The 24,035-nt window shown below is 41.4% G+C and overlaps 1 protein-coding gene across 9 annotated transcripts in view; it reads left to right on the top strand.

Annotated features, from left to right (window-relative positions):
• Positions 1 to 24,035, top strand: part of MKX (mohawk homeobox) — a 48,945-nt gene that overhangs the window by 18,984 nt on the left and 5,926 nt on the right. For 7 of the 9 annotated variants that reach the window (XM_054060361.1, XM_054060358.1, XM_054060364.1 and 4 more), the window contains one exon: positions 4,954 to 5,015. The exons of the other annotated variants lie outside the window; for them this stretch is intronic. In XM_054060361.1, coding sequence (XP_053916336.1) covers positions 4,954 to 5,015 — 62 coding nt within the window. The remainder of the gene's footprint in view (positions 1 to 4,953; positions 5,016 to 24,035) is intronic. 9 annotated transcript variants of the gene reach the window in all.

Below are 24,035 nucleotides of genomic sequence, written 5' to 3'. Positions count from 1 at the left end.
TACAGAGAAGGGTATGTCACTCTCTCCCCTACCTGGAGAACCCAACAGCAAAATGGAATTATCAGCTGTTTGTGCCAAAGAGAGGCCAGTGAGCATGAAAAATACGGTACAATTTTAAACACAAAAGAGAGAAAAAGAGGAATAAAACACAAGAGTATTTGCAAAGACAAGAAGTGCAGAGATGCTATCACCTTGTCAGGAGTGGCTTTGAAGTCACGCACCCAACGTCATGTATCACTGACTGGAAAGTACTTTTGAGTGCAAAGCTGTGGCTGGAGGCAGATCACCCCGGTGCTGGCTTTTGAGCAAGACTTGCATAGGCTCTGACACTGAAATGTGCCCATTCTGCTCCTCGGGGCTCACATGAGTCTCCAGCTGGCTCTGCCTCTGCAACAAGATGTCTACCCATGGCTCTTGCATAGAGGAGAAGGAGAAATTACAGGGGCAAAACCCTTCCTTTTCTTGCCCAGTGAATTGGTTTTTCAGATTAAATCTATGATCTCTTTCATGAGTAACCACTGCCTTTGGTGACATTTATTATCACACAAATCTCTGTAGTGCAGCAAAGTGTGACCAGGAGGGGAATGGGGTGCAGGAAAGTCGGGCACAGACGGGGCAGGGTAGTAGCAGGAAAGGGATGAGGGCTGGATTTTTCACATTATGAGGCAGTAAATTTAAAGGAATGGTGAGCCCATAAAAGTTTCACTTCTTTCTGGAAAAACATCTGAATTGAAACTTCATACCTGGCATGGGGTTCCTGTGTGTCCCTGTGTCCTTCCACTGCTGGGGAGAAATAATGCGACTTTGGGTAACATCGTGGTAGATTCTGCTTGCAGTGCAGTCTGTCGCCCATGCAGTGTTGCAGTGCTGCTGTTCGTGTTGCTGTAGTTAAGGCTGTACCTGTCTTTCCATTAGAATGCTTTTAATCCAAAGATTTATGACCCAGCTGTAAAAATTCAATCCAGACTGAAACTTGGCATCGGCAGTTTTCATTCTCCCATCTGTGGAAGGGATTTAAGCAGGTACATCCCAGTAATAACCATCCAAGTTAGGCTTGTAAATTTGGAGCATGATGACTGCTGAATAAAACTCAGTAGTCCAGGAGTTTCAAGTATTTTGTGCTCACGGTGAGACTAGTGGAAATTAGCTTGTTTGTATTCAGCCATGTAGCTCTAAATAAAGAAAATGTTTGGGCATTTTCTGTGTTTGCTTACATGTGCAAGCATATACATTTTCCTTATCATGACAATATTTTGATGTGGGTAGCAAACGCCTGAAACTGCAGGGTCTTGCTCCAAATCAGAGTTTGATCACTCCCACACTGGTGCAAACAGTAAAATTTATCTGTTGATCATAATAGAAAAAAAATAGGGAAATAAAAAGACCAGGTTGTTTTCTTTTGAGTGGGATTTTTGATTGGATCCTTCTTGAAAGATCTTCAGAACTTATTCAGTATTGAACTGCAGAATTAGTTTTATTCACTGTCACTTCCTCCCCTTTTAATTTTCTTCTCTAAAAAGCTACACACTGAATGTACCTGACCAGATAGACTAGTAATCTTATCTGATCCAGCAAATCCTATTTCCCTTTGCGGATTTGTGGTTTCTGAAAGTCATTCTGTAACTTAAAAAAATACTTTATGTGTTTAACTGACATTTTTTAGGACATTTGGTCATAATGTGAATACCAGAAACATAAAAGCAGTTTAGCAAGACCAGATTTCTGATCTTCTGTGCGTATTCACAGAGAAGCTTTTGGGAGGGTTTTGGCACAATCTGAGAGGTGGTCTGAAGGGATCTCCATGTGGACTAATGAGTTTATACCTAGCCACTCAGAAAACTTTATTCGGAAAATGTGGGGAACCTGTAGGTATTGTTTGTGTATGAGATTTTTGCCATCTTGATGGAGGAAGGGGAGTGCTCGTAAAAACACCTGTTCTGGAAAAACATCCCTCATCTCTGTCTGTAAAGTTCAATTTCTAATTATTCAAACCCAGAAAAGCAGAGTTGGATTCAGTTTTATTTAAACCACTTCACTCCAAACTTAAAAATTTGGGTCTGAAATACAACGGGGCAGATGTGGAAATTATCAGTGATTGCTAAAGACCATTTGAGATTTTCTATGCTTTATGGCATTAAATAGCCACTTTACGTCTGTTAAAGGAGAAATGTGTCCTAACAGTCAAAGCACACAGAAGGCTTGTGTAATATAAGTGAGTTTTATGTGAGCTACAAAAAAAAAAAAAAAAAAAAGGAGCAGGAGTTTAAAGCAGGAAAGTAAGTTGGAGAAGTAAACTGCAGTGTAGGAAATCTGGAAAAAGTAAAAACAATTCAAACAGAAAGAGATCAGATAAACAGCTACAGCCGGAACAGCTGTAAAGAAACACAAAAAGAGGTGAAGTGAAATTCCAACAAGCCATGAAATGTGTTTTCCTTAATTTTTCACAGTGGCCTTGGAACCTGGTGTTGGAGACTTTATCTCTGTTCTTTCACTGATGGCCAGAAGTTGAGGTTGTGATGACCAGATCGTTTGGTATGGCACTGACATTTAAAGTTAACAGGGATTGCCAAGACTCTCAGTTATGACACTAAAATATACCGCTATTTCTGGGGCCAATTTTCAGTCCCTCCCTCGTGTCTCCACATTGATTTAGGCAACAGATGCATGAAAAGCAAAGCAACATTCAAAATAATCCCTTAGCTGAAGCTGGGGGAAGGCTGGCTAGTGGGCTGTAGCCAAAATTCCTTAAATGTTACAATGTTTTACATTTCTAAATGTAAAAACTTTCTTTCCAGTGTGAGGTACCAGCCAAATGTCTTAGTTATGGTATCTCAGAGTGAAAACTGGCGTATGGCCTTGTGGTCATTTGTGGGTATTGACAGATTTACACCATTGAAGACCAAGTTCAATGTTGTCGGTTTCTCCATCTCTCCCTTACTTTGTCAGGCTCTTTTTCTCTGAGTTACTATTTGTCAGCTTAATTCCAGTTTGCTGGAAAAATGAAGGCTCGTCACGACCTGGCTCTTCAGGAGCAAATTGCCTCAAATTCTTCCTGCTAGCCAAGGTATTTTGTAATGCGTTGCAAAACAGCAGCAGGATTGCTCTCCTTGCACTAGATGTACTTTGTGGACTGGACACCGTGGGCAGTTATAATGAGCACTTGGTGTGCTGGAGAATTTGTCTCAGCCGTTGACTTCAGGGAGACTTTCATCCCAGGTCCCTGCTTTTCTGATTGCTCTTCCCACCCCAGGGAGTGGGGTCTGGCTTTGCCCCATTGTGGGCTGAGCTGTGAGGAGCCTGGACAGGAAGCAGATCCTGGAGCTCGTGTGCTAATTATGTGGTCTGCTTCCAAGTATTTATGACAGCTTTGCACAGGAGGGGTGGTGGATTCCCCTTGACATGGACACTGAAGGTCCACTGCTTTTCTCTCTGTCATGTTGTTTAGTTGGAATAGCTGTTGGTTGCTGCATTGCTAACTCATTTCCCCAGGATCGTCTTCAAATAAAAGCTTCTTCCACAAGGCAATGGCCTTTGTTCTTTTATCATGGCTACGGTGGTTGTAGCACTGTTGGTGCCAGCAGCGAAAGCAGTGTTGGTAAGAGCCTACTGTAGCCTGTGAGACCAACATAAGCTGGGGGATCATGGGTGCTAGGAGAATCCTGAAACCCTTTCCGGTGTACAATATCAGAATTGCAGTTGTTATGAGCTTCCTACATACTGAAATTCAGGAGTACAGGATGTTTAGAGACACTTTTTAAAGTGGGGAGAACCCCTGAAAAAAGCTGTCCTGCTCTGGCCACCTCCAGAGAGAGTAGTGGTATTTGTAAACCATACAGTCTTTTATTTATATATATATTCATATATACACACACATATACATATATTACTTCAGTGCTCTAGTACAATGTCTGGAATTCAAGCCTTCCCATTTTACAATTTACTTTACAAGTAAGTACTTGCTGTACTGCTTCAGCTCAGAGCTGTGCCGTAGTTCAGTATGACAGTAAACTTTGCAAAGATAAAGGAAAATGGGCTCCTAATTACATTGTCAAAAAATTATGAGGGATCTTTCTTTCAAATCCTCATTGAAGTGCTTACTCCAGCTTGCTCAGCAAAGCCCAAAATCCTGTTCATGGAGGCCAGCAGAGAAGGAGAGGATGACCTGCAGGTATTGATCCCAGTGATCTTTGGTTTATGCAAAGGCCTTTTTGGCTGGCTAAACCAAAGTGAAGACATGCTTGTTTAAATATTTTAAATTAATAAAAATGGCAGGTGACTTTATAAGCCTGTTTTCCTTTTAGCAGTCTCCCAGCATTTCTGCTGCTGTTTTTACTCGTTGACTAATGAGACTGTGAATGATAACGTCTCCTGGCTACAAGCACGCATGAGCATTAATTTGTGTTTTCTACATTTGTTATGGATCTATATAAAGAAAAAGTCATTAATATTTTTCAGTCCTTTGTACCTCATTCAATTTACTCACAGGTTCACATCCCTGATTCTCTGCCCTGTTACTTCAAAAGGGGCTAATAATTTTATCTGATGTCTGACTCAAAGTGTCTTAAGCTTCACCAGATAATCGATGGCCGGGCACTCAGATGTTTTCAAACCAAGCCTTTGGAAGTGCTTGGTGTAAGACAAAACAAAAATCCATTGTGCCAAAATCTGGTCTGTTTTTTGAGTGTTTTGGCCCCAGAGCACTTCATGGTTTGACACACAGTGTTCCTGTGTTTGCAAAGCTTTTCCAAACTTCATTTGGTGAACTCCAGCTGCTTTCAGTGGGATCTTTGCTCGCAGATCAAAGACTGTGACCCTCAGAGAATGTAAGTGCTCATACTTGGGTACTACTCTTCCTTCATTCCTTCCACAAAACAGGAAAAATACAGGCTTTATTCAGCCCCATGGTACTGCTGCACTTGCTGAGGTTTGAGAAACTCTGTCATCTGTCTGCAGGTGTCGTGGCCACTGGGAGAAACCCCTTCCCTGACCAGAGAAGCAGCAATACCCAGCCCAATGTAAGCCTGCCAAAACTCTCTCCTGCTTCGCGTCTGTGTCCTTTTTCTGTCCCATCCCAACAGCATCCAGGCAGCAGCTCCATGCTTCCCTTCCGGGACTGAAAATTCCTTAATGGACGGTGTGGGACATGGGTCTACCAGGGCAAACTTGGCCTGAGCTGGCGGCCTCTTCCCACGTTCACGCGTGGAGGGGCTGTGTCCCACCACATAACATCTGCTCCATATGAAAAAACAGCCCACAGCCTTGGCTGGGAAGAGGAGGTCTGGGTGAGCTGGGTGAAGGGGAGCAGAGGAGGGTTGGAGCAAGGTGTCTGAAATGGGTAGTGGGGAAAGGTGGGTTGCACTGCCCCTCAGTGTGCAAGGAATGTGTGTGCCGTGGGTTGTCCAGTAACAGGGCTCACCTTTGTCCTTGGCGAGCTCTGCTCCATCTGAGGATTTCATTCCTTCACCCCTGTATCTTTACAGATGGATTATGGGTTTAGGAAAGTCAAATGCCTCTAGATCACAGATATAGAGTAACTGTTTATAGAGGAGAGGAGGAGGGAGAAAATCAACAAATTCCTGTGATGTATTGTATGTCATCTGTGCGTGACACTCCAAGACCTTCAAATGCTTAAACTAAAGACCTAAATATAATTTAGTTAGTAAAAATATACCTTAGTTATATTAAAATGATAATAGTGGAACTTGGCAATAGAGCAGCTAATAAATACTACACTTCTGAAATGTGCCTGCAATCCAAGTACATGCTCTTTTACTGTGTAGTTAAAGCATGTGGCAGGACATGCTAGACCAAGATTTGCTTTTTGTCTTTCCAGTGGAAAACTAAAGTTCTTTGTTTAAGTGAAACCCATTGGGAATTTTTCTTAAGTAAAACAAGGAGCTGAAGATTTCCATTCCCTTTTGCCAACGTTTTTCCTCCTTCAAGCCAAATTATTGATTAACAGGGCATTAAATATCAAATACTGCCTTGTTATGTTCATACCCTTTTTTATTTAGGGTCCTTCAATACTTCCTCATTGGTGGTTCAAACAAAGCTGAATTAAAAGATAAGATACTTTATCAAGAAAACACTACCCCTTCTAAACCTTTTTGGCCTTGTAAAGATAACGGTCAATAATATGGAAGTCATTACATTTTCATAGTTAACCTACTCCTGATTTTTTAAAATAAAATATTATCTCTACTCCCTTAATATCTTTTTTCTTGAGCTTCGTTCTTTGCCTTCTTCATTAGCTGTCTCCATTTCGGTACCCTATAGCTTTGCCAGCAGAGCAGCCAAGTGAATGCTTGACCATATTTTTATCTGGCTCTAGCGAAACCGTGATCTGACAATAGAATACTTTTCTCTGGGTTTTCCTTCTTCCCTTGGGGAACCATACTTCAAGGGCAACCTGCTTGTCCAGCATATGAACATGTGGAAAATCCACTGCTATGCACTAATGATTTTCAGATGGGCAATTGTTGCTGAAAACCATCCCAAGAGCAGCAGCTTCTCCTTCGTAGCACCTAACCACTTTGGGATCGCATCGCTCATAGCTGATCTGAAATAAACCCTTTGCATTTATGTATAAGGTGGTGACATGTGCTGCATCACATATGTAGTAACAAATTTTCGGGAAAAAGGAGGGAAAAGTTACCATTGTGGTTCTTTTTTTGGCCATTGCAACACGCATCAATATCTGACACTTATTTTAGCTGGAAAACATAAATGTAGGAAAAAGTCAAGCTATGCCAAAGATCCACAACAGCAAGGCAGAAGCACCCTAAATATTGTCCACAAGTTAATGACTTTCAAACTCACATTTTAAATATTTACAAGGAGACTTGTCACGGTGCTGGGAGAAAGAAGAAGGAGTTTTAAATTTTAAATAATTTCTATTACGGTTCTTCTCAGAGCTGCATTCTTTTTAAACAGCTTTCACTTTTAATCTGTAATTAAAGCCAAAGTTTTCTTTTAATTTTAAAAGCTTGTCCTTGGACTAAAATAACGTGGAACATTTTTAAACATTGATCCAAGCTGCTGTAGATACATTTTATTTAAACCACAAAGCCTGCGGTTGTATTCCTTGCTTTGCCAGATCAGCCTACGAACTGTGAGTGTGGCAGTAGTGACTGTGAAGTCCTGGATGCTGCACTACCAGCGAGGAGGGTTGTTTTTCTGGAGTTGTTCCTCCCTTTGGGCCCTATTCATGAATGACTTAATCTCTGTGCATGATCAAATGTCATGCAAGTTACTGTGCACAGAAGAATTAAGGAATGCTTCTCTTCCCCACATTCTTTACACGGAATTGCTGTGCCTGCCCAGCAAGTAGTTGGAGAGTGGTAAGGTTGGGTAGCGAGCAGCAGTAAAACCACACACAAAAACCCACCAGAAGCAATACAAAAAGAAGGAGACAAAGAAAGCAGTAAACTTCGGAAGATTGGGTGCGCAAGTTGGATTGGGCTGTGCATAGGCAGTACCAGCTGCAGGGGGGAACCCGGCTTTTGACTTGGGGGTATTACAGGGATGATACATTCAACATAAAAACCAAAAGTTCTTCCCAGTATTTTCTCTGGAGCATTGACCATAAAGATGATTTCTAGTGTGTGTTTCCATTAGCTTGATATGTCTTGGAAAGCAAACATTTACTGGTTTGATGGGCAGATCTCAATAAGTTCGGGGAATCGGTGCTGCTTAGTCTTTTTGTCCTCTGGGCCTCATTGCTTCTGTGGTACAATTGTGTCTTTTCACAGGATATTAAACCACTTCCCTTCAACCAAGGTGGAGATTTCCCTTAGCTGTGATATTACTTACATGGGGCATGCAATACAAGGAACTTTTCTTGCAAATTTTTGTATTTTCTTAGAGATCCAGCAGAATACAGAGGGTGAAGCACTGTGTAACTGCCTCCCTATCTTTACCGACTTCTTCCTTGGCCTTTTAAGGTTCAACAGTGTTTTGTTTATATTAGGTGCCACTCAAGAGTGAAGAAAGGACTTATATTATCTGAGTTGTTTTTCTCATCACCGACACCCTGTGACCAACTGCAAGAAATTCTGTCTGTCTTTCCATTCCCTGGTGTGGGGACAGATTGCTATAGCAGGACCCTAATACAAAACAATGACTGGTAGCAAATGGGGAATAACTTGACTCAGGCCCTCAACTCCTCCAGCTGTCAGTGGAAGCTACACTTGTTTGTCCAAGGCAGTGACTGGAATAGTCATTTAGCTCTTTCTTGAGATGCTTTCCATCCCTTAAGTACTGACAGTGGACTTAAAAGATGCACCTTTCTTTTCAGGTAGGATATAGCTGGAGTATCATTCATTTTAGCTCTAGGAGGCGAGAGATAGTAGAAAGGATGTAGAGCAAAGGGAAAAAGGAAAACTCAGAGCCAGGTGGGAAAATAAGGAACAGGAAGTTTTGAAGACTGTATAGAGAAGAGAGTGCGGAGAGGGTGATCAAAGGGGAGCGCAGAATTGAGGACAAGAACAAAAAGGAAGAGAAAAGGGGAGAACAACAGAGGGGAAGGAAGAGCAAAGAAGAGAGATCCAGGGGGTGAAGATAAGAAAAGAAAAGGGAAAGCACAGAACGTTAGCATTTTTCACAGTTCAAAATGAGAAGTTTGACATTTCTCCCTTTCAAAGTGTTTGACAAACAAGGATAGATAAGCATTCAAGATATATATTTTACTGCTTTTCTTGGAAGGCACCTTTGAATCTAACCACTATGTCTTGGCATTTTTTTCCATGTTGCGCAGGCTAAGAGCAAATACACTTCCAGCAAAGGGTATGACCTTGCTTAGAATACAAAGCAAATTAATCCAAACTGTTGCTCACAACTCAGGGAAAACCAGAACTTAGTCTGGGACTGGGAAATACTCTTATTTCTGGAGGTGGGGGGTGTTTGTGGGGTGTGTGGTTATTAGTTTGCAAGTTTCTTGGTGCATCTGCAGTCCCTGACTAAGCTGGACACAAAAGTATAGAAGATTTTTATAGTTTGTCTTAATCATACCCAATCCAGACTTTGGTGAATCCCATCAAGATCTGTTTTGAAAACTGTAACTAGTTTTCAGGCTACTGTAAGACAGTTTGGTAAAATGTGGTAAAATGTAAACTTTACAGCACTCCTGGAAGTCTGAACTTCTGCCAGGTCTACTCCTTTCGGTAAATTTTGCAGATCAGATCTCCTATTTGAAAATTTTTCAAGTCATCATCTGTAAATTGCAGGCAGAAAGTCTTCATAGTTTATTGTAGGGTTGGCTGAGGGCAACGTTTGTGTGTGCCTCTGAGATGCGTGTCAGTCAGTAGCATAGAAAGGACATCACCTGGGATGGACCGATAATCTGATCCTGCATGGCAAATCATACATAAGGTTCGTATACATTATGCATATGGTTCATGATGTATATGAACCTTAAATATGTCATGCCAGATCAGATTATACATATAATTTTCAAGTTCAGCAAAAGGTTTTGTTTCTTTTCCCCCCATCATTTTTTAAAGAAACAGAATTTATCTGAATTAAAAACACGATTGGTGATGACGAGTGGGTGGTTCTGTTTACCCTGCCACATTATATAGTACCACTTTTACTCCTTGTTTGGATAGCAGTCACAAGACCCAGATATCAAGCTGTGAAAGTATTTTTCTTGCAGCAGCCTTTCTTTTTTTGGCAGGCAGTGGCTTTGGAGATGCCTTGCATTTTGTCATGTGATTGGACTGCTGATGAGGTTTCTGTGCTGCCTCATTTTCCTGGATTCCATCTCAATTAACTCTTTTTTGGGTTGCCATTGTTAGCGCACTTGTGAATGTGGAGGGGTTTGCATCATACTGTAATAAGCTCCTAGTACTTATTCTCTCTAAGAAAATAGCCCATAAAAGAGGAATTTGCTGTATTTGTTCCATGTGACTGAAATCTGTTTTCTGTACTGTCCACATCAAAACCAGGTTCTTTATTCACAGTAATATTCCCTCCTGCAACAAGGGAAAATGAGGGGAAATGACATCTAAAAATGTAAACACATAAACTAGTTCTTTGTAAACACATCTTAATTTTCTTTAAACTGAGTATTTAGATGTCAATGATAGAGAAGTTAGATATGTCTCACATATGGTTCCTATTGCATCAGAGGCTTTCTTAATTTTGGTATTCTAATTGAAAAGACATTTTAGAAAGCATGCTAACTTTACAGAAACTGTCTACCGTCTGACTCTGTCTGGTCTAGGTTTTATTCTTCCATCTATCACCATTCTCTGGAAACATCTTCCACTTTGAATGTATGGCAGTAACAATATCCCTCATGGGCTTTGAATTGCCCGTGATGATTCCAGTACTTGGTGTGGAAGTGTTCTTTGGGGTAGTTGATGTTAGGGAGCTGACAGGGGCTTAAACAGGAGAGAATTAGGAAGGGGGAAGGAAGGGGAATAGGGACTACGAATTATTGAAAGGTTTCTACCTTATTCCTGGATAATTTATAACACAAAATGCCTTCAGCTAAATAATACCTTTTAACTGGACAAAATTTTTATGCACATTAGACAAATGCTGCTTTAAAATGTAAGCTGTTTTATAAGCGTCATGAAATATATGCCTGCCTTGGATAAGGCAAAATTTGAGTTTGAAATCAAATATGTTTTCATTTTTCCTCCTATAAATAATAGACAGAAAACAATTCCATTTACATGAGAAATATGTACATTTGAAATAGAAAACACATTTGTATTTCAGGCAGTACCATTAGGTTTTCTCTCATTGTGGATATTAGCCGCAGGTGCATGCTCTACAGAGAGTTGAGCAGTACACATCTGCTTGCAGGTTGGGATGGGATGGGATATCTTGTGGAGCTAAGTTAGAGACCCTGCTCCAGCAGCACCCTGTGCCCTTTGCAGTGCAGGTGGTGGGCTCTGACCTGCTGCAGTCAGAGTACCAGATGTGCTACTGGCTTTGGTCTGAATTCTGTATAAATCCATGTTTCCAAGCATACAGAATATTTAACAATAAATTGCCTTTTTTTTTTAATTCACTAACGTATATAATGAAAAGTCCACAAAGGTCATAGAAGTCATTTATTAAATGCAAATACTTGGGTCCAAAAAACATTATGAATCATTTTGATGTTTTAAGTTTAGGATGCAGAGTAAGTTATTCCAAAAATAATAGTAGCCAAATGTCATTCCCTCCAAATGTTTGTGTAATATCTATTTATCTGTGGGCAGATGACTGCTATGTATAATCAGAGGCAGACTTTTGTCAAATTGAGACTAAGTAAACACAGCTGAACACAAGCAAGTTGGACTACAACTTTTTTTTTAGTTTTGCCAGCACTGTTATGACCTTGAAAATGAGTGTTCCTTCAGAGCAATCTGCTTTCAATACACAAGAGGTTTTAGTGTTTCAAATTAACAAGTGTTGATTAGAAATTTGTTCTGTTTAATATTTTTTTGTCTAAATAAATGAAAAATGTGTATTTGCCCAAAGGTGCAAAGCCCAGTGCTTTTTTTTTAAAAACGTACTGTGTGCATAAACATAGCATTTAGGCAGTTGATTATATACTACTACATATCTAGATACTGTTTTCATCATCCTTGGAAGAGTAGTACTTCATTTATAAATCCTGCCCATTTTCCTAAAACTTAATGTCCTACTGAACGTTTTCTACAGATTCTATTTTTCTCAGATGCAAAAAGAAATCCGTCTGATTTTATTGACAAACAAGAGTGCAATTTAAAACTTAGGGTTTTTTTACTGCCTTTACATTACCAGTCAATTGGAAAACATTTGCTCTTTTGAATTTAAAGGCAACAGCATTTGCTCTTTTCTTTAAAGGCATCATTTTGCTCTTTTGATTTTAAAGGCAAAAGCATTTTGCTTCTTGAGGAGGCTTTGGATGGAAGTCAAGTAGGAGTCCTGATCAAAAGTTTGTCTTTTAGCAATTGCAGTGAGTGAGTCCCATCCATGGGCAATATCTCTTGTTTCGAGGCACTTCTTTCAAAAGGTTTTTTTTTTTTCATTTTAAGTGCTGTACGTGGACCAACTTACATACCAGATTCAGGGGTAAGACACATGCACAGCATTGTGGTCAGGGAAGCTTTTCCAAAGTTGTGCCATGTACCCACAAGTCATACTTCCCAATTTTTCTTTTTTGGGGGCAGCAATTTCAGATTAACAAATTCTTAAAACAGAAGAATAGCAACAAGAATTAAGTGCTGGCAGCCAAGCACACACAGCACCTTGTACTTGATGGGTTGCTACAGCATAGCTTTGACTTCGCAAGCCAAGGAAGTTTTCTCTATCGTAGTAGCAAAAGTAAAATGAGGATGGAGTTAGAAATGGGGAGGAGGTGGCAGAGGAGGAAGATGATAGAAAAGAGGATGACATGACTGAGAAGCTGTTCTAATTGAGTATTGCAAACAGTGGATGTGCCTATACATTCCTGTATGTTCCTATACTTTCTTCTCTGTACCAAAATGCAGATTTCAGAAACAAAGCAGGAGATGCTGCTCCCAGGCCTGACTGAGCAGTGCAGCTTCTTAAAATTAACCAACATCACCTGGAGAAAGCTTTGATGGGTTTTTAGACAGTTTATTGCTTCCTCTGAGCAGCTCTTCCTTCGGGACTAAGGGTACAGACACTGCTGCTTCTTCTTCTGGGATTTCTGCTTCATCACAAAGGCTAATGAGGCTTGTAAAAATGAAAATAAAACCAGAATGTGCCAGGTGTCATCTAAGCCTACAGACTGGGCCTCGGGATGTTTGGAGAGTGCAAAGCAGGTACTAATTGCAAAGCTTAGGACCATCAAGCAGGACTTGGTGTGAGTTATAACAGCTTTACATTAGCCAGCTGTGTTTGAGTTGCGAGGGGAAGAAGAGAGCCTCACTGCACGGGTCCTACAGGTGGTCAACAGTCTTCAGAGTGCATTGAGCAGCCCTTAAGGTGCTCCTACCTGAGGTGGTAGTTGCCTAGGAACTGTTGTGAGGAGACTGTTTTTAAAAGGTCTGCTTAACCTTGAGTTGCGGTGGACGTTGTTGGTGTATGTCAGTGCTAGCTGAGTCCTGCCTATGGGTGAGCCACTTCTCAGCAGTGCTGTGAGGGGCTGGGTTTGTCAACACCTTGCTAGTTTGTTCATCTGAAGTAACATCGTTGGTGGCAGCCAACTAGGTAGCTTCTTGAATACCTCTAATACAATGTTTGCTGGTGGTGTAGTCTGCCCGCTGTGGCAGGAGGGTGGTGAGGAAAGCAGGCATTGTCCACTGGGATTTGTTGCATCTGCTTTGCAGACCATTTGCAGGTCTCCAGAAACTTAACAAACTGTGATGTATAGGCTGTTGCTCCACAAGAAAGCTTTGGCTCATAAGCAAAAGTAAAAACTCTTGCAAAATGAAACAAAAAGCTTTTATTGTTTTAAAAGTGGAAACAGAGGTAGTACTAATAATAGCAGCGAGTTAATTAGAGAACATGCAACATTTCAGTTCACAGAGCTTAAACCTTTATGTTGTGGCTGCCTGGCTTGTGTGGCTGCTCAGAGTCCTCCTCTCATCCTCTGTCCAAAGGCTCAAAACCTAGAGCTTGACTACGTTGGAGGGATCAGAGGATCTCAGTTCTTATTACTGTAATTATTCCCTAAAAAAAAAGGAATGTTGTCTATATCTGGAGCCATATCTTCCCATCTCATTGCTTCTCTCTACAGAAGGGGGAATTCAGGCTTTTATAATAATTCTTGAAAAGGAGATGGAGGTTACAAATCCATGATTGTTGCAGATGCTGCTTACCCATAGGAAAACATTTAAGCAGGTCAGGGATGACACAGAAGCAAATTACAGAAGTGTGAGTTACTCTGAGATAAAGTTAATGTAGTTGCTCCTTGAGTGAAAATTCCACAGTGATTTCGAACTGCATCTGTGTGAGGAATTGCATTTTATGAATGCAGCTATTTTCCATATTTTTATGCATATGTATGTAGCCGAATTTCCCACAACTGCAAATGCTGCTGAGTTAAGGGTTTGGGTTTTTTTTTTTTCAATTTATGGTAAGAGGCGGGAAGACTGGTTATTTATATGTGCTGTTAAAGCTTCTGAGTCTTTTTTTGACCTGCAGATGTTTCAAATTATTCAAAATTCACATTTTTGGAAGTGTGTCAGTTGATTTAGCCATAAATACCATATGGCTTTACCATAAATATGTATCTGTGTTTTAAGTCTGATATAGCAAACTGTTGGAGGAGAAAATTTCCTAATAGAAATCTCCTGACTTCCAGCAAAAGGTGAGCTAACGTAAAACAAATATGTAGTAAATATGACATTACTGTCTTCTGCACCTGTCTTACATATTTTTGAAGCACCCTATCTCTGCACCAACCCGACATTTTCATAGAAACATAGAATTATAAAAAGGTCAGAAGGGTCCTCCCTACCATGGGCAGGGACACCTATGTCTAGACCAGGCTGCTTAAGTCCCCATCCAACCTGGCCTTGAAGTCTCCGGTGGGGGGTTGGCATTTACAACTTCCCTTGGCAACCTATGCCAGTGTCTCACCACCTTCATCATGAAGATTTTCTTCCTAATGTCTAATCTAAATCTTCCCCCTTCCAATTTAAAGCCATTCCCCCTCGTCCTATCACTGCATGGCCTTGTAAGATGTCCCTCCCCAGCTTTCTTGTAGGCCCCCTTCAGATACTGGAAGACTGCTATAAGGTGTCCCCAGAGCCTTCTCTTCTCTCGGCCTGTCCTCACAGCAGAGGTGCTCCAGCCCTCCTCTTTGTAGCCCTCCTCTGGACCCGTTCCAACAGTTCCATATCCTTCTTATGTTGAGTATTCCAGAACTGGACACAGTACTCCAGGTGGGGTCTCATGAGAGCAGAGTAGAGGGGGAAAATCACCTCCCCCAACCTGCTGGTAACGCTTCTTTTGATGCATCCCAGGATACAGTTGGCTTTCTGGGATGCAGGCACACATTGCCAACTCATGTCAACCTTCTCACCTATCAGCACCCCGAAGCCCTTCTCTGCAGGGCTGCTCTCAATCACATCATCCCCCATCCTGTACTGAAACTGCAGATTGCCCTGACCCAGGTGTAAGACCATGCACTTCGCCTTGCTGATCCTCCTGAGGTTCACACAGTCCCACTTCTCCAGCTTGACCAGGTTCCACTGAGTGACATCCCATCCTTGTAGTGTGACAACTGTCATAAAAAGAAAAACTGTTTAAGCAAACAGTGTTTACCCTGTTTGAGGGGAAAATGTTACAAGTGGCTGCTTTAGATAATGTGGTCTTTAATCCTGGACACTGATAACCAGCAGTTCAGTTATGTTTTAGAGGAGGCTATTGACTTTAACCACTGTTAGATCATGTCTGTTGTTGTGAGTTGGGCTATACTGGTCAAGGTAATGAGTGCCTTTTGGGGAGAGATATGTTTAATAGTTCTGGATAATAGTTTTTTCCCTTGTAATAATACGTTGTGCTTCATTAATTTGTCTTTTTATTAATGCAAAGGCATGTATTACTTTTTATCACTCACTATTTAAAAGATAGGTGTTATTACTGTCACAATTATTATTACTACCTTTTTGGTGTAGTTGCTGTAATGTTTATGCATGGTTTCCAGTGGTCAGTGCAGCTTTTTCAGGTGAGAGCGGTTTGAAATGATCTCAGAGAATTGGCATCTTCACTCAGAGAAACAGCCTGGGCATGTTGCCCAGGGTTAGGATACTCTCTATTTGAAAGCAAATTTGTTTGGCTTGAAATATTGTGGCTTAGGGTCCTCTACAGCTCAGCAATTACCTCTCTGTGAACTACTCTTCCTGGGTGAATGGCAGAGGATTTGAATACGCCTCATCATTATGCGGCATGTCCTACAGTTAGAGGAGCCAAACAGAACAATAATAATCTCCACAGCGTCATGGAGTGGGTCCTACAGGGGCCCCAAAATTCATGCAATTATGCTACACCAAGAACAGTGCATCAAGGTCAGGACGAGCTTGTAAGGCCTGTCTCTCCACAGAAATCTTTGCTATGCTAGAGGTTCACTCATGTGGCAGAGCATTGCTGTCACAGCTCAGGCACAGTGGTATGCCACGTGGATACACAATGCCCCATTACGTGGTGCACATATACTCAGGCGTGCCTCATGTCTGACGCCCCGAATGCCGAGAAGTGAATTCAGTCCTGTGCTGTTACCAGCTGACGATGCTTCCCTGCTGGCTTCTTGAAAATCACTGTCTCCAAAAGCAGCAGTGTCTGTTGAATAACAAACCCCTTCACATTCAGACTTTTCAGGTTTGGGAACAGAGCCAACATTCTTGAAGAATGATTTAGTAGCCAATAAACATCTGCAAAGTCTGTAAGACTGTCAGAAGCAGTAACATTGAAAGTGAAGATCATATCAGTAGCAATTCCCCTGTCCTGACAAGGCATTCAGTGCAAATATTTGTTCAGTCATCCTTGCTCTCATTCCCTTTATCATAGACAGTTTCACATGTTTTGCCAGAAAAGCAATTCCATCTTCTTCCACAAAGCAGTTCACATCCAAGGCTTTTGCAGCACTAAATACCGGCTTACTGCTGTTTCAGGACCTCCCACACATGCTCCTTTGGAGTGCAGGAGCCTCATCTGTCTTATGCTAAGACTCAGCTGTGAAGGGCTCTTATAACTTTCAATTAGTGAGCATCTGCAGCATTAAGGTTTTGCTTCTCCTTCAGTATTCAAGCTCAGTCTGGCTGATTTATTACACTGCACCCATCTCCATGATAGTCAGGGTAGTCTTTGATTTCTTCTAAGTATTATTCTGCAGAGTCATTGAAATTGCACTGCACTGGCACTCAAGCCATTTGTAAACACGAGATGGTATTTGGAGAAGAAGGAGGTATTTCTGCTTCTTCAAAACCTCTTGGCAAATGGGTACAACTTCCTGAATAATTCTGTGCGCACAATTCTTCGGCTCCAAGAGGTTTCCCCCTTTTGCCTGGTTTGCTGTGCTGCCTCTTGCTTGATGAATAGGAAAACTGAAAACACAGCCCTTCTTGCGATACCTCCCAATTTACTAGAATCTCTGAGGGCCTGTTCAGAAGGTGTCTGGGAATATTTAGGTTTGGGAAGAAATTCTGTAATGGAAATAATAACAGTGTAGGTTGCGGTGAGCAGAAAACTGAAGTAGCTTCACAAGGGAAAGCAAATGGAGCAGAATTAAAAACTTGACTCAAAAAAATGCAATCAAACACTAAAATAATTTTTGTGTAACTGGAGGTGAGAATAATCTGCAGGCAGCTGTTCCTCCTGCAGTTCACTCAACAGTGTTTCTTTCTACTGGTTATTTTGAATACAGTCGGACAGGTGTGTAACTACAGCTTTCTGCGTAGGTTCGTCTGATTCCTCACGATGCAGAGTAAAGAGGTCCCAATCACTAGATGTGGCAAGAGATACTTTTGTGATGTATGTGAACTAAGCCAGTTCAAAAGAAGCCTCAAAACCCCGCTCATGTCCTTATTAGGTGCTCGCTGGTTCTCTACTGGCAAAGGACTAACGTGAACACAGCTAGGCATCCCTGAGGATGGGACGATTAATTGCATGATGTGCTGTTCTGTGTCATTTGGTATGCTTCATCTGGTCCTTCACAAAATTTATAATAAAGTTGTTTTCATAAGGCATCTGTAGGATTTCACAAATGGGGAATCGAGGCACTGAAGAATTACGGTCTGAAGTAATTTTAGATACCCAAGAGCTGTGGATGCTTGTGATTTCATGGCTCTAAATATGCATTCAAAGCACAGTTCTGGTTGACCTCATTTGCACCCGTGAGTGCTCAGCACTGTTGAAGATGAGAGCCCAGGCTCTTGAGTTGGAGTCCAGAGACTGGAGAATGTACAGTGGCATCTGTGAAAAGGCTGGTCTTATCAAGCCCAGCACAAGCCAAGGGACTGTCCATCACTAACCTAATTTACTTGGTGGTGTTAAATCCATCTGATTGTCTTTTATCTCTTGTGATCCCCTCCTGGAACAGCCTTGAAGCTGCTGTGCCTTGATGCTAAGGTTGTGTAGGGAAAGGTCTCATCTGCTGCTCCAGGTTAAGCCCTGGAGCAAGTCCATTCTGCATGTCTGGGGAGGTGGTGACCACAGAAAGTACCACATGCAACTGTACTGCTGTATCTCACAGTACACTTAGTGGGAAATCAGACTGCTTAGCATTCCCAGTTTTATGCACACATAATGTGGAAGCAGATACAGATATGTATATATATTAATATGTCTGTATCTCCTTATAAATAATATTTAAAATTTCATATAAGTTCCTTGATTTGTAGGATCTGTTGTGCAATAGTTGTCTGGAGCTACCATGAGGCCCTTTTGCAACTCGCAGCTGTTTTTACAGTTCTTTGACTGTTGGAGCCCTGTATGTGCTTATGCACTTCCTTACAAGCTGCTTGAAATTTTATGCTTGTGATTGCACAGAGCGCAATAAGTTGGAACATAATTTAGGTCCCTGGTGTTTAGTATTTGGATATAAGCATTGTGCACATCCCAGTACCCCATGCAGTGGATGGCTGTAGCTATGTTTAAAAAGATCCTATTTGTCAGTCTTTTCTTTATCTTACAGGCAAGTGAAAGAAACAGTGAATTTCCTCTCCCTGACAGATTTAGCCATTCTTTACTTCATGCTGCTGGCTAAATACACTCTGGAAATCAGTTCTGGCATTCACTTAGAAGTTCCTTCACTGGCCTGAAAATACAGCACCTTGTAATTTAAATTGCCTTTGAGTAGCGTATGCCATGTCTGAGCCCGCTTGGCTCCCTGTGGCAGGAGAGGAACCGGCTCCTGCGAGCAGGGCTGAAGGAACTGGGGGGCACGTTTCTCTGAATTCTGCAGGAGGCTTCTGAAAATATCCTGTGTGCACACATTCATATCATAACGTTACACCGCATATGTAAGGTCTGCTCCCAAACCACAGCCAACTAATATAACAAAAGCAGATTTTACTGCTGTAGTGTCAGCCTAGGGTTGAAATATGGCTTTGAAACCCTCCCTTTCACCCTGCCTTTTTAATGAAAAACAATTGGTCTGGAGTGTAATAGTGCTTACCCTGGCTGCATTTGACTTTAGCTTTTTACTTTTAAAGCCTTATTTTAGGCTTTAAGAGCTCCCAATTAAACTTCTTAGATCCAGAGTGAAAGCCTGAACGTGCCTGCCTGCACAAGCATGAGATTCCTGGGTGGGAAAAGGATATTTTTATATTAACAATTAAGAAAATGAACGCAGCGGTATATTTTTTCACTTAATACTCCTTACTCTTCTTTTTCCTAATGAATCTTTGTCATTTTCTCATTTAGCTTTTTTTTTTACATCTCTCATGCCTGTTCCTTTTTTGTTTTCTCTTTTCCTTTCTCCCTTTTTCTCTGTTTCACCCTCCCCTTTCCCTGCTGCCTAACTTGGTGTTCACTGTTAGCCCATAATGGTTTGCAATAGGAGAGCCAGCTAATTCATCCTTCCAGTCAGCACAGCACATGCTGTAAATCCCTTTCTAAATAACACACAAAAAAATGAAGCCTAGGTCAGATATTTGCTTATTCATTATGAAGTGCATGCGAGAGACTATCACCAAGTAATCTGACAACATTACACTATCAATTACGTGCCTACTCAATGAGGAAAGAATTTATTTCAGTCAGTTTTGTGGTAAACTTGAAAAGAACATAATACCATATAACGGTCAGTTTGTTAACAACTCGCCTCCAACACTACACAGCCCCAGCTCCCATTATAAGTTCTGCTAAAGTCTGGCTAAGAAAACAAGTCTCACACGGTGTCCTGCATCTCACTACGGAGAACACACTGTCACTGGTCAGGGGAAATTTAGAGCCAACTGTGACAGCCCGAACAATGAAGTGATTTACATTAGGTTTGTGTCTGGTTTGCTAACTCATAAATTCTTACATGCAGGTGCATAGCCCAAGACTGTAAGGCCATTTGCACCATGCCTACTGTTATGTGGGGCTTTCACTGCACTTATTAATGTGAATGTTATGATAGACCTGCAAACTCAATTCTCTTTTATGGTTTATAAAATACACCTATCCCAGTCTCTATGGACATGTACACTCATTTTATAAAAATCACATGTATTAAAATGTAACTAGATGCCTAATTCCACATCGTCAGGCTTCAGGCAATAGGGAAAAAAAGTCTACAAGTTCCCAGGTATTAGGGAAAACAACTTGAATAGTACCAGTTCCTCACAGTTAAAGGCTATATCTGAGATTTTGGTGCAAGAAGCAAATTTCAAAGAAATATTTCCCTAAAAAGACTTGGTCTGAGGTGTGATGGTAAAGGGACATTTCCAACATTGGCAATACTCAAGCTATGGGTCTTAATAGAGGAGGTCAGACCAAGGCTAAAGCCATCCCTGGGAAAAAAAACAGTGGGAGAAAATACTCCTGTAGCTGTCACTGTGAACATAAATTGTCATTGTGAAGTTGGTTCATCTGAAAGGACATAACAGCTGATGACAGGTCAGTTGTTACACTGGGTGTCACTGTGAAGCCAAAGGAGTGAGGTAACAGGGTTGCGGGTGACTTCATTACAAGCTGCTCCATAACCTCCTCCTGGAAGAAAGGGAGAGCTGTGGTAAATGAAAGCTTTGCTGAAAAGGAGTTTTCTCTAGAGCCTGGGCCCAGACCTCATTCCTGCAAGTTTCTTGACAGCTTTCCTCCTCCCACACAGCAGAAGGACATGGTAATAAATCTTTGTCAGTAGAAATCTGGTACCCCCCTGAGATCGGACCAGCTGCAGCTGGTATTGCATGCACTCCCAGGTCATAGTGCCTCACTGTCTGCTGCCACGGGTCATCTGAAACTCGAATGGGGACTTTCATCCCTCCACTGAAAGGCTCTGCTGTACAGTACTGCCAGCACCAACCAAGCAGTTTCATGTGGACCTGCACAGTCCAGGATCTGCTCTGGGCAGGAGTGGCTTCATGAGGGACAATGCTGAGCAGATCCCATGTGGAGGTGGCCCAGGGTCTGCAGGAGATCAGGCACCAAGGCAAGTTTGGGGAACATTCTTGTGCGAAACTCAGCAGTTTGGAGACTTATCCATAAGTCTGATGTCCCTGAGGAAAGCTGGGAGGATGCAAAAGGAAAAGACCTTTAAGAGTTGGCGTGCTAGATCAGATGAGTCCTGTCTATGTATGAAAAGCCTTTGGTAGTGGGAGTCTCTGGCTGAGCAGTATCCGTGTTCAGACGCTCATTTATCTGTTCACATCGTGCTCAAAATGGGAGCACTGTGAGTGTAAGCCTGCAAGTGTAAGGGCCAACTCCTGCTTCTTCCAATCCAAACTGAAGGAGATGAGGTTTGCTGTGCTTGGAATTTCGAAAAGGTGCTACAGTCTTTGCACCAAGATTAAATGACATTTCTTGTAAGAGGAAGGGGCCTGGCCTGGAGCTCTGGGCTACAATTTCCCCTTCCTTGCACTGCTGAGTAGCCTATGCTAAGCCAGCTTTCCTCCCCAGATGTGGGTCAACGTTAGTGATGTAGTGTGATTCATGGTTTAGTTTGGGATCCTTTGTGAGGAAAGGAGCTGTGTCAATGCAGAAGAGTACAGGAGTAATAACTCCAGTTAACTTAATTTTGCTGGAGAATAAGAACTAAAAGTTGCATGTGCCCAGTTTGGAAAATACTACAGTCAAGGTATGTTTGACTTACAGAAGAAATACCTCATCTCACCACTAATTTACTCACACATGTCAACTTCATTTTTTCTTCAGCTGCCTCAATTTATTTCCTGTTCTTCCCTCTTTTTCCTCCTCTTGCTTGTTTTGAAAATGCTGGTCAACAGATGTTAAGCCAGAGTCTGTAAAACTAACAAAAGAAAGTTCAGGGGAGGCAAAGAGAGAAATAGTTGAATAACATTGCCAATTTTAAAATTAAGATAAGTTATACAGGAGACCTTTTATTGAACCAACAAATATTTTATAGTGTTCACCATTTGGGGCCAGCAGTTCTTTTTTCCCCTCCCTTCTGAGCTGGAATAGAAGGTGTGTAATTCATCAGGAAACTGTAGATGTTTAAGCAACTTCAAGAAATATGACGGTCATCTGGGACTGACCTACTGTGTCTTGACTTCCATGTCCTTTTTTCCACACTACATAATGTTCTGTACCCTTTCCTCTCTGTCTCATTCCCTCATTCACACATTATTTCCACTGTTGGTTTCAAGCCATCTTTGCTTTGTCAGTGTTACCTGATAACACAAAGCAGGGGTTTAAGCTGGTTGTTGCAGTCTGGCTTGAGCTGTATATAACACCACGCAGGGAAGCAATGTGGATGCTTCTTGGTCCTATGTAAGTGGCTGGTCTTTACTTTCCTGTTCCCGGTAGGACCTTTAGGTGAAGTCAGTTCTTCACCACACAAGTGTTATATTCTTAGGTCAGAATTCTTAGATCCAAAGAATAAAATGCAGCTTATATTAACATTATTTAGCACACCCCTGAAGTCATCCGAATATATAGAAGTTATTAGTCTGGACTCTGGCAAACGGTAAGGGTCTGAATTGTTCTGCAATATTTCAATGTGCTGTGAGCACCACATAACCAGAGAGCCTTTGTATGTTGTAGATTCAAGTAGGCATATGTGCTATGGCATTTACACTCTGGCTTACTTCTCTAATACTGGATGCAATATGTAAAAGGGCACTGTTTATGTACTTAGACATATATCTTCTTGTGAATTATTTGTGTGTTGTTTTGACAACATTCAGCTGTAATGGCAGTGTACTGGAGATAAGTTATACTATTGTCTAGTTTAAGGATGGTTTCCCTGCAGGTACCCAGGGGTTTAATTCCTTTTTGTGAGTCTTTCAGATAGCAGAAGAACAAAAGAAAACAGCTTAAATATAGGAGAAATCCTGGAAAATTCTGTTCTTAAATGCTTTTGAAATGGTCAAAATATCGCCTAGGCATGTTGTCTTTGGATTTCTGAGACTCATTTCCATGTCTGCTAAAATGGGACTGCAGGCTACCTTGCAAGAGAGCTGTCAGGATCAGCCAGTGAATATTTATGAAGAAATTTAATGATGAAAAAAAAAATATGCTACATATATTATTAATAATTATGTGACTCTTGAAAAATACCATACTGTATCACAAAGCTGGTATTGTCCAGTGACTACACTCTTGGCACTGCGTGCTACAGTAAACTGTATACTGAAAACTCATACTGATGGAAAGGTATACAGGATTCCATTGGTAAGTGATTTATAGTGACTTCCTATTATAAACAAGTGGGAACAAATATCCGCCTTGCTGGTTTCTTTGAGCGGATGGTGAAAGCAGAATGAGGCATTCCTGACCAGGCAAAAGCTGATTCTCTGAGTGCTTGCAACTGGGAGCAGAGTGAAGCACCAAAAAGAAAAGTGAGGTATAAATGACAATCCCTAATTATATATTATTGAGTTTCCATGTTCATGGGGCTAAAAAAAATTCCAGTTGTAGAGCATATGACCACTGATTTAAGTGCTTTCAAAACTTGTAACAGTAAGATATTTCTTATATTTAACAATAAATAGATTTACTATAGGATCTCAATATATGCTGAAAGCCTACCAACATGCTTTCACAAGAAGCTCATTGCTTTCTGAGACAGAACAAACCACCTTCGGCAGCAGCTTCTTTTTGGGCTTCAATTAAGAAGTATGCTGTTGATAAACTCCATTGTACACCGTATTAAATAAGTCTTGGGAACAGTGTGTCATGTAATAATGCATCAGTATTGGCTTTCTCTGGAGTCATTTGTTACATTGGTCTGAGCTTAACAAATCTGTAGGGGGTTGAAATTTGTGTGACAGTCTGCCTTGATCCAAGTAGTGAGAGGACCACGCCTTTTCAGGAAGGACCAGAGGTGGCTTTAAAGTTAACCACAGTGCTTGGAGAGGACAGCTATGGTGCATCCTTGGTACGTTATGCAAAGTGCTGCCTCTTGTTACAAGAGAGTGCTCATGAGTGAAGTGTGAGATCTGCCTGTCAGAATTTGCTCCGGGGTGAGTCCTTGGCTGAGG

The sequence above is a fragment of the Cuculus canorus genome, chromosome 2 (genome assembly GCF_017976375.1).
Source record: "Cuculus canorus isolate bCucCan1 chromosome 2, bCucCan1.pri, whole genome shotgun sequence".
Taxonomy (NCBI): domain Eukaryota; kingdom Metazoa; phylum Chordata; class Aves; order Cuculiformes; family Cuculidae; genus Cuculus; species Cuculus canorus.
The sequence above is the reverse complement of the archived record's forward strand: the minus strand, read 5'-3'. Positions and strand labels throughout refer to the sequence as shown.